General features: G+C 36.4%; 1 protein-coding gene across 1 annotated transcript in view; it reads right to left on the bottom strand.

Moving 5' to 3' along the window:
* Nucleotides 1-2,045: 2,045 nt before the first annotated feature.
* LOC104077026 (ankyrin repeat and IBR domain-containing protein 1-like) overlaps nucleotides 2,046-11,391 on the bottom strand; it is an 11,233-nt gene continuing 1,887 nt past the window's right edge. Inside the window, exons 5-9 of the mRNA XM_009578094.1 lie at nucleotides 10,871-11,049; nucleotides 10,262-10,313; nucleotides 6,910-7,021; nucleotides 4,783-4,916; nucleotides 2,046-4,434 (exon numbers count right to left, since the gene is read on the bottom strand). Coding sequence (XP_009576389.1) covers nucleotides 3,682-4,434; nucleotides 4,783-4,916; nucleotides 6,910-7,021; nucleotides 10,262-10,313; nucleotides 10,871-11,049 — 1,230 coding nt within the window. The 3' untranslated portion in view covers nucleotides 2,046-3,681. The remainder of the gene's footprint in view (nucleotides 4,435-4,782; nucleotides 4,917-6,909; nucleotides 7,022-10,261; nucleotides 10,314-10,870; nucleotides 11,050-11,391) is intronic.

The following is an 11,391-nucleotide window of genomic DNA, read 5'->3' as shown; positions in this document are numbered from 1 at the left end:
TATATTTGGAGAATAGTATAAATTCTATACTTCCCTATTTTTGAAGTGGAATGAAAGCATATCATTGCAGAAAGTCAAGCCTTCATTCATTTCTTTGCCCTCATACAAAGACTGACAGCAAACACAGCTTTATGCAGTATTTACAGAGGATCCATCTCCTCCTTTTGATGCACATCTTATGCTCTACTCTTCAGTTAAAAGGATGAGATGGTAAAAATGACACTCAGTTTTGCATCATCACTGGCTTCTCTACATCTTTCAAGTTTCTGTAGATCTGTCTGATCTACAGAAGAGTAATAAGGACAATAATCAGTATACTGTCTAAGTCTGAGTAGATTCTCTAGACAATTTTTAGTAAAAAAACTAGCTATCATTATATCCATGTTTGGCTTCCATTCTTACCAGCCTCCATGAATATTACAGTGGGATGCCTTGTGTGTGCTGGGAGAGGGGAAGAGAGGGAGGAGATGATAATAGTGAAATTGGCCTTGATAAACAGATCTCTGAAACTGGGCTGTGGGGGTGTCTGATTTTGAAGCATATTGTTGTGATTTTAAACACTTCAGAAAATATGTTTTAAATTTGTATATCTATTAGTATGTTCTAGCTGCCATAAAACAAAAAATCTCTCTTGTGATACTCATGATCTTTGTAAAACTCAGTACTTGCTAATTGCAGCATATGCAGTGACACCACAGCAGCAGATGATGGAAAGTGCCTTGCAGTGACTAATCCAACTTTGTACATTAGATTTTAGAAGCTCTCTAGCATCTTGGCATGCTTGTTGGAGGAAGGTAATTAAATTACTGTAACAATGAACATAATAGTTTAGTGCCTGTTAATGTAACAGAGGCAGTCTGGAACTTCCTGCTAACAATGGAGACTGGATATTAAGTGGCACTTAAGTAACACTAATTAACAGGATCTTCCTCAAAAATTAGTTTCCCCACTCTCTTTAGCACCACTATTTGTAATGACAAGGCATTACTCTCTACAAAAAACAAGTGCACAATACGCCTGTAGCAATTAAGACAAAATTGTCTATTTTAGATTTTGTTTTCAAAGCTTAATGAATATAGGTACCTTATATTTACAAATCAAAACATTCAATTTACTATATGGTCCCCAGCTAATCTGGCACAGGACTGAACATATCCTAAAAATGTCTGTCATCAGCCTTAAGAATCTGCTGTTTTAAGTCTAAGATGTAATGAGACAGAACGGAGTTAGTTTAAGTAATAAATGTTTAATCAAAGAATTTTACATATTATTAACAGCATTCATTTGGCCAAACATCTACATGGTTGTAGTATCCTACTTGTATATAAAGTGGGAATGTATCAAGTATAGACTATGAAAGTGCAAATAACAATTCAAGGTTAGAGTAATTTTTTTACATTATAAAATTAACAGGTTTACAAAATAGTCTTGCGAAACTTTATTTTTGAATTGTAAAGTCAATGACTATGGTGTTAAAATAAGTACCAAGAAAATACAAATTTAATAGGCTAATTTCATGCTCGTAAGAGTAACACGGAAACAATGGATATACTGCACAACCTAACCAAATTACAAAAAACCAGAACCCACAAATTTCACTATCTTCACAGAGAGCACTCTTACATACCTTACTGTAACTTTGCAAGACATCTCAATGCAATACACAATCTTTGTGAGAATCTTTCTATTCAGAAATGACAATTCAAGGAACCTATGTGAGTTGAACAACTTTCAGACCAATTCATGATGATAGTTCATGAAGAACTGTTTTAGTTAAAGGATTTTATACCATAGAACAATTTAAAATAGGTATTTTTCAAAGATGTCCAAAGGTTCATTATTATGTCAGGAGCAGGGCGGCTAGAGGAAAAGTTGGAAAATTATTTGAGACTATTCTATTCCATTCTCTCTAAAGATGCTTGCAAAATGCACTAGGTTTTTAGGGGGTAAGGGTAAAATATTCTTATTTAATTTTTTACTAATATGAACCTTGTGACTGCAAGGTTCAAAAGCTGGATTTGCATGAATTAGTTACCAAAACACTCACTTGAACTCACAGTAATCAATACATAAACTTTGCTATCATGACACTTGCCTATACACACTCAGTAGTAATAAACTTTTATATCATATCAACTAATCTCTGGTAACAGTTAAGCAAAACTTAAAATGGAGTGTATGTAATTTGCTCGTGTTATGACAAGTTTTGATTATATGTAATTAAAACAGCCATTTCAACAACTTACTCTAATTGTAATTACATACTGTACCATTGTATCTCACTAACTGTAGATTGATGCTTTGAAGCAAATCTAAAACCAGTTTTTTTTTTTCACGGTACAACAACTAGGAAAAGGGTTTTTGTGGGGTTTTTTTTTGTTTTTTTTTTTAGTTTTTTTTTTCACACTAAACAGTAATCACACAGCAAATGAATATTGTGCAATTGAACAAATACCTAGCAGTGTTTTGTTTATGCAAAAACACTGACTGAACATTTAGTTATTTACTGTAAAGGCAAGGCCATGGGTGGTTTTATGGAGGTCTTTGCAATTAATAGCATAGTTACTCCAGAACAGACACGGAATTTGAATTACTTGTTTAACTGTGGCAACTATCCAGTTGGGTTAGGCAAAGGCACCATAACATGTTGAGCAGAATGTGTTATCCGAACTTTAATTGTGGGACTGGCTAATATATGAAAATTCAGTATTCCTATATTTTTATAAAATGTTATCATTAAAAGTAATTGCACTATTAGTGCATAGAATGCTTTGTAGAATTATGAAAACAAAGAACTATGATTGCACTTCCATTAAAGTGTCTCTTAAAATACAGCATAGCTGTTGCTAACTCACTGTATTTTAATATTTAAAATAACTGTTTAACAGCAGCATTAGGTTTTATTAACTTAAGATACAGGCTACATTTAATTAAATGCAGTCACCATGGCAACACATGCCAGTTAAATTTAGAGAAGCAATGCTACCCAGTGGTTTCTTTCACTGCTAAGAATTCTGGGATTAGTTTGATAGAGTAACACTGCACTGTTTTTTTAGGCTACTGCCAGCTAACTATTCACAGTTTGGCACATTTGGACTGTAAATAGACATGAAAAAATCTTTGATTTTAGTGGGAAAGAATATCCCCTAAAACTTGTTCCTGGAGCAGTACTAAAGAGAAGCATTAAACACCTCTGTTCACACTGCTAACAAAAATGAAAAACGAGTAAGGAAAAGTTATGGAAAACAAAAACAATATGCAAATGAATTGCTAAATGTTATTTTGGTGAAAGAATGAGTTCTAAAAAATGGAATAAACTATTTCTTAGGAAAACCAACCAAAATAATCAGTGTAAGCCTTTAATCCGTACTTTCAAGTTAAGGATCATCAACCTAAGGCTAAACAGATGCTGCATTGTATTAGGAATGTGGAATACAACCTACTTATTCCTTTTTCTTGAGAGCAAAAAGGCAAGTACTACCTAATTGAATGCAAAGGATATTCCTTGAAAGGTTCACATTATTATAAAGAACTACAATTCAAGAGAACTCCTAAATATCTGTTGTTACGTCAGTGGTTACAACTGAGCTGTAATGATGTGGATCAAAGCCTCCATAATGCTTACTCCACATACTGTACCATCTGTCACCGCCATTCATTTACTCCAGATTTAGTTTTTATTCATACCAGATGCACATGTTCAATCCATTCACTTGAGGTTTGAGGAGTCTGACTTGAAGTATCTCCTGAAGCATCCAGGGTTCTTGTTACCTCCCTGTTACTATCACCACTTTGTGACACCATTTCACCTGGAATAATGTTTTCTTCAGAAGTGCTTTCCTCTGTTTGTGTTCCTCTGCCTTCGTTTTTGAGTGCATCCTCAAATAGTGCATGCTCCTCCTGAGGCTCCAGCCCTGTGTCTATAAGATTTGGTTGCCCTGCTGACCCATCTTCAGTACTGGGTTGCTGTGAATCCTCATCCGTTTCTGTACTTGTTGAGGGGATCAAAGCAATACTCTGTGGGTTCATGTCATGAAACCAGGCCATAATATTTCCAAGTAGATTTTCATTGGTATTGGGATCTTGACTGCTGGAATCAGCATCACTAGATGTTGAGTATAAGCCACTTCTTGTATCGCTGCAGGGGTGTGAATGAAGATGATCAGCTGAAAAGGGATCATTGCCTGCACCTAGTCTCATCAGACTGTCACCAAGTTCTAACAGCTCAGAGCTGCTCAAAGCGCCTCTTGGGTTATCTATACTTATGGGAGCAGAGTCCAATCTTGTAGGCAAAGAGGTACCTATTGCTCCTAAAGATGCCTCATTATTTAGAAAGTCTCTAGTTTCTTCATCTATGGCCAAGCCAGATTCTTGTAATGATAACTGAATAGCTAGCAGGATGTTTGGGTCATCTTCATCCAAAGAACTCAGAGCCTGTGGAAATACATAAGGTTGCTTTCAGAATAAAACTTTCGTCTTGTACATATTTTGGATTAAATGTAATTTGGGCTCAAATCTGAAATTCATTCATTATTCCTACATTTCATTTATCAGAATCACTTTTTACTGACACAGTTGACAACAGAATTTAAAAGGTGACTATTGTTACATTAGTGATAGTTTAGCAATTCTTACCAGTGTGAATGTATAATTGTTGTCCTAGATTCTCCCTTTCTCATTGAAGAATTAAGAAAATTTGCAGAGAGACAAAATGACACAGAAAAGCAGAGCAGAGGAAGGCAAGCAAAGCAGAGAGAATGGAAAAGAGATTAGGGGAGATACCTGAAGAGAATCCTGGTTTTCAGAGTGACTGACAGGGGTATAGTCATGAAGCGAAGAGCTGTGCAGAATACCCATAGAAGCTGAACTCACCATGGAGGTGCCATGTCTTCTACTACTGCCACCTTCCTGAGTGTCTGTTTGGGCAATTGAAACAAAAATGGTTGAAGAACCAGTGAGGAAGCCTTCTCCACTATTAGTTACTGACAGAATCTCTTCCTTCCTTTTGGATTCCAGCTGTGTAATTTTACTCCTTTATTCACTCTGAATGAAATAATCCAAAACACTCCTTCCACACCAACTCTTACACAGTGGCAAAACACGAGTCCCACTGTTTTAGGAGTGCCTGGTTCATTTGTGCCTTTCAGCTCTCAGTTCCCTTCTTCTTCTCTTTGAAAGAATGGGGTATGCCATCAGGAGCATAAGCCCGTTGGCAGGAGGGGCAAAGTGCTTCTAAGGCACATACGTGATTTATGGAAAGTCCTGAAAAATACTGCACATGGACACAATACAGGATGCATTTACAGGTGGATTACAACCAAAGTTTGCCATAATTTTTACCGTAACATTGCAGCACAATTAAGAGCAGAGTCGTCAGTGTATACCTCAGCAATCACTGACATTGCTGTTTTCTTAAAACAAGCAACAAAAAAATAGAAGTAAAATGCTGTTTCCAGAAAAAATTGCTCTGTAATAGAAATAAATGTAACTCTCTTGACTTTGGAAAATGGAATTTTCCACTTCAAAACTCAAAATGAAATAAGGTGAGACAAACTAATTCTCTCTTGCATGCACTGGTCATCACTATAATATCCAGGTGTTCAGTCAAATTCTAGCCCTCAAACTAACAAGATGGTTTTGCATTTTACTTGTAATAGGGAAGGACCAAAGCTCACCAAAGTTATTTTTACTGTTTCTAAAATAAAGAATGCATTTGTTTGTTTCTCCCCAGTAAAGGATTTCTCCTTTTGTTTTTAAAGGACAAGCTATGTATAGGACTTAAGTTCATGAGACACAGAGATGAGAGTTTGTGCAGCATGGTTTAGAGACCAAGCACACAACTGGCAGCTCTGAAGAAACAGCGTCATAGTATGATTTGGATTTGAGCTATTTTTGTACCTTTGCAAAAGCTCCTGGCAGAATGGAGACAGCCCAGACAGCCAAGTTACAGTGACCTTAAGCAACTGTGCTACCAGCCGTAGCACTGCTTAGAAGAGCAGCAGGCTGGAAGTTGTAGCACATGCCAACTTGTTTCCTGGCTGTCTTTGCCAATGCAGGAGTTTCTGAGCAGGGTTTTGGAATACAGCCTTATGACTATCTTCCAGCAGCCTGTAGCAGGGGAACCCTCTTCTACACTCTTTATGCAGAACTGGTCCTTTTAATTGGCATAAAAGAGCTGGTATACAGATAAGACTGTTATATGAAGTATGTGCTCTTCAAAATTTCTTCAGAAAAGCAAACCTGCTCTAAATAGCTGAGGAGTCATTAGTGGCAAGATCAATGCATTTCTCTTTAAAAAGAGGAGCAGCCACAATGAAGTCAGCAATACTTCATAGAATCATTGTAGAACACCAGGTTGGAAGGGACCTCAAGGATCATCTGATCCAACCTTTCTTGGCAAAAGCATGGTCTAAACAAGATGGCCCAGCACCCTGTCCAGCTGAATCTTAAAAGTGTCCAACCTTGGAGAATTCACCACTTTCCTGGGGAGATTATTCCAATGACTGATTGTTCTCACTGTGAAAAATTTTTCTCTTATGTCCAATCAGAATGTCCCCAGGAGTAACTTGTACCTGTCACCCCTCGTCTTTTCCATGTGACTCCTTGTAAAAAGGAAGTCTCCATCTTCTTTGTAGCCACCCTTTGAATACTAGAACATGGTGATAAGGTCTCCCCTAAGCCTTCTTTTCTCCAGGCTGAACAAACCCAGTTCTCTCAGCCTTGAGAAAAGAAGGCTTAGGGGAGATCACATACGAAAATAAGCTTTTATGTTGTATCCTGCAAAATATAGCAATGTATGTGAAACTTCTTTAAAGTGCATCCACAGAAGAACAAACACTGTGGTCACTACTAGCAATTTCTGAAGTAGGAAGAGACTACTTCAAAAAACAGCCCCAGGCAGGAACATACCTAATGTACTCTCACTGGGGTCATCAGGATCCGGAGTATTACTCAGCAGACTGTGCATGTCTCCACGTCGACGCTGTCTATGCCTCCTCCGATACTGAAATTCAGCATATTCCTGCATAAACCAAAGGTTACAAAATACAGGGCAGCATGCAGTAATATTTTTCTGATGTAGCGAGCATCACATTTTTATAAAAAATGTGTGATTTTATAGGTTTATTATAAAATCACCTGTTTTCAGAAAAATAAATTGCAAGTTATATCATGCAATGCTTAAAATAAATAATAAAAAAAAAAACCAAGGTAATCCTAAATCTATAAAATAATGAATTAGCAAAGAAAAATACTTGATGTATTACCGACATTTTAATACTTGCAATCTCCCTTTTTAAATTCTTTTTAAAGAATTCCAAATACACATTTTTTGTTTAAAAGCTTTGATGCCAAACTTTATATACACACATATCGACACACTTTAAAATAAATATACACCTAGTGATTTTAGAATATAAAAACAATTAATCTGAATTAGACCAACAGATTATCTCAGGGTCCCTGTTGCCAGCAACAGCCAGTAGAAAATAACCTTTGGAAGACTATAGAAAGCTGGCAGACGTACACCGTCTGTTATACTTTTCCCAGGCTCCAGAACACTATGGCTCAGGAACTTCTTAAGCCACAGCTGATACACTTCTCCTGAACAGACTTTGATGGATTTTTATTCCATGAATTACAAATCTCCTCTATTTTTGCCTAACTTGAGCTGCTGATGAGCCGTACCATACTGATTTGAACTCCTGCAGCCTGTAATTTCTCATGTTGTGTGTTATTTACCAAAGACAGTCTATATAACATTTATGGAAAAGGCTCACTTTTGGCCACATCAAGCTAACATCCCTAGGGTTAATTATCTTAATACTTGGAAAAAAATATTTTGATTTCCATACCTTTCCTAATATTAAGAGACTAATTTTTCGCTTGGAGGCAAATTTCCAGATATGCTTTCTGGTTAGGACAGCTGGCACTGAACCTGGCTGTGTAGGTAAGATCTCTTGTAAGATGTCTTGTTAATCTCAGTTATTCATTTACACAAGGCAATAAAAATATACACACAGGTACTAGCTCTTCTCTTCGGAAGAGAATATTGCTATTTTCTTTCCTAAGCCCCAGGTTGGGAAATCTGTAATCCAAAGGCTTCATTTGGCCAAATGACTTGGGAAAGATAACACTACCATTAGCTTTCCTTTCTTACATTACGTCTTCATCCTAGAATATCTCAACATCTAAAGTATCTAAAATTTAAATCCAGAAGTGTAATTTCTCTTACACAATGACCTTATTAATTTTGATGGTATTATGATGATATGTTGTCTTTCCATGAAATGTTTCAGACGAAGTTCTTATGCATAATGACATTTACAAGCCAAAAAGATTAGTCACAAAATGATCAGTGTGGGCAGATTTTTATCTACGTAAGAAGATCCATGAAAATTCTAAGAACATAAAAATAGCTGTACTGGACCAGAAAAAAGGTCCATTTAGCCCAATATTCTGTCTTCAACAGTGGTTAGTAGTAGATGCTTGTTAGCCTATGGAACAGCATAAAAACTAGGGCAAACATGAAGTGATTCTTCTCTAAAATATTCTTCCAGCTCCTAGGGAGCTCAGGGATTTTCTAAATGGAAGGCGGCACCCCAAACAACAGAAAATCAAATCTCGATGTGAAACAATATAACTGAATTATTTTAAAAATATATAACTATGAATTGGATAAGGAATAATGAGAAATGACCATTGAACACTAAGATTTATGAGTCATATCAGTCATATCAGTCATATGAGTCATATCTCTTATCTGTTTGCAGTAAAATAATAGATTTTACCGATAGCCATTTAACTTTCAGTTGCTTTTTAACCTTTAGAAAGATATCTTGATTACTACTGATAAGATTTTATTTCTGATTACTTGGAACAATTTTATACATGTGAACAAAAGGAGTTTTAATTGGGTAGGAACATCATGGTTTCACACAATGGCTACCACAAGCAGTATTCCTTGCTAAAACCAGTAAGATTTTGTTTTCTATAATAATCTGGTATACACTGACATTCTATTACTTGTCAGTAAAAGTACAGCTCTATGTCAAAAATTTTGTAGTGAAATTCACTAAAATAAACAAAGACGACCATTATTAATTCTACAAAATTCTTTTAGCATAGGTGGTTGCAAGTATCCTTGATAGCTACATAGCAAAGAAACCAACTTGCATCATACAGTGCCACATTTAGGCAAATCACAAATAATAAGCAATCACCTAAGCACGACTGCAATGGCACCTACTGCTAAACAGCTTATCAACATATTTCTTATCAGCTTTTTCTCATAACCAGTTCCACTGATGATACAGTAACATCACAATGAGTTTGATATATCAAATGTGGAATTATTTCAAAAGAAAGGACTAGAGGAACTAGACAGGAGAAACAAGCTGATCTTTTGTAGAGAAGCAAGCTATTTTCTCACCAGCGTGATGCTCACCAACAACAATAGCAAAGGAAATATATAGAAAAAGTACATGGAGTTTTCCAGGATGCTTTAAAATGACTAGCTAGAAAGAAAACAGCACTGAGGAAATGTTGAAATGAAGTTTCCTTCCTAACTGAATGCTTTAATCTAATGTTCTCAAAATATTAAATAAAAATTAAGATGATAAAGGAAAGCTTTACAGGAAGCTTCTTATATTTTAGTGCAGAGTCTAGAAAATTATTTACCCTTTCCCATATATAGACAGTGGAATATTCACTTTAAAAATTATAATTTTCATTCTTGGTTAATTTGCAGAAGTTCATCTCATTTGAGTATGCAATTTCCATCCTGCTTCAATACATAAAAATAAACATTTCAAAAGGCTAACAATATTTAGGTGTATGCCTGTATGTTTTTGTTGGATTGTTACAGAAGGATGGAAATTTCTTGGACTTTTTGTCAAATTCTGCTGAACTGATGTTGCATTCAAAAGTAATCCACACAATTTCATATATTTACTACTTGAAGGTTCCCCGGCACGTAGACACCAGTTTATATACAATTTTAAAACTGGTTATGTTCTTGGAAAATGATGAATACAACATAGCTTGTTTAATGCCACCTTAAATAGCTATAGCCATGTTAGAGGCATTGCACAATTAGCTATGCATATATTTCCTTCTATTGTGAAATAAATAAAATGGTAGGCTTAAACCAGCTTGAAGTGCTTTGAATCAAAATAAGGAAGCTCTTCATGCAGATTGCAATCATACCTGTGTTTCTAGAATATGCAGAACTAAGTTAAAAAAATAAAAAGAAATAGTTTACCTCAGGGGATGCAAATCCTAAATATTCCCAATCCCATGTTCCACCAGCAAAGCTACAAAATGAAAAGATATACCATAAAGTTTAGGAGTAGAACAAAGTACGAATAATCTCCAGAGCTTCAAAAACCTATCAACATCTAAAAAGTAGTGCAGTTGTATCTCTCTAAACTTAACAAGTCTTCTGCTTTAATTCTTACCTCAAAATTCATTTAGAAAACCATACAATTAAATTGTTGACTATTCCAGAACTGCTTGCTTTATTTTTAGCAAATACTTATAGATATTTGGAGTGTACCAGGTATTTAGTGACAATCTTGAAGGAAAAAAGTGAAATGGAAGCCACGACATCTAATCATTAATATATCACAAATGGGGAAGCAATTTAGGCTGCAACATACAGAGCTGTGATTCTCAAATGCATTTTTCCTCAGCGAAAAGCTGTAATTCCACAAGGATCAGATGTCCAAGAAAATGTCACTATCTGGTGATTTACAACCACCACGTTTATGAGCTCCATTTTACCTCATTGTCAAAGAAAGACAGTGGATTCACCCACTTCGGCAGCTATCAATGAACTTTTTTGACTTGCGCGATATTTTGTTTGGATTACCTGCGCCTGGGCGCTTCTGGCGAGTCTGCAGGAGCAACACCACGGGCCACAGAGGCCAGGAACTCTTGCCGTTTCTGCTGCACAAGACAAGCCGCACGGATGATTTTATGGCGAGGAGTCCGAAGGTAAGGCCTGTTCACTTTCTGTGCAAGGTCTTCAGTGACCATTTCTAGGTCTGTCTGCAACAGTTAATAAATACAGAATAAATAATTTTACAATGAAATGAAAATTGGGCAGAGCTCTACACCGTAAATACTGAGCAGAATGATATCCATTTTCCTGGAAATACCATTTGAAATACCGAAATACCCCAAAATGTCTGCCCTTCTAGCCTACCCTTTTACTGACTTAAATGCTGTCCTCCAGCCTGGAGCAGGGCTTCCCTGCACTCACACATATTGAACATCTCCGGGAGCCCGAAAGGAAAGGAAAGGAAAGAAGGCAGCAGCCCCTGCCCGCTGATGCCACTGCCACCCAGGTACTCCCCCCAGTTTTGCCCCCACCCACTTGTCAGACACATT

This window comes from Fulmarus glacialis, unplaced genomic scaffold, assembly GCF_000690835.1.
Source record: "Fulmarus glacialis isolate BGI_N327 unplaced genomic scaffold, ASM69083v1 scaffold42265, whole genome shotgun sequence".
Lineage (NCBI taxonomy): Eukaryota > Metazoa > Chordata > Aves > Procellariiformes > Procellariidae > Fulmarus > Fulmarus glacialis.
This window is presented reverse-complemented; position numbering and strand designations above follow the sequence as displayed.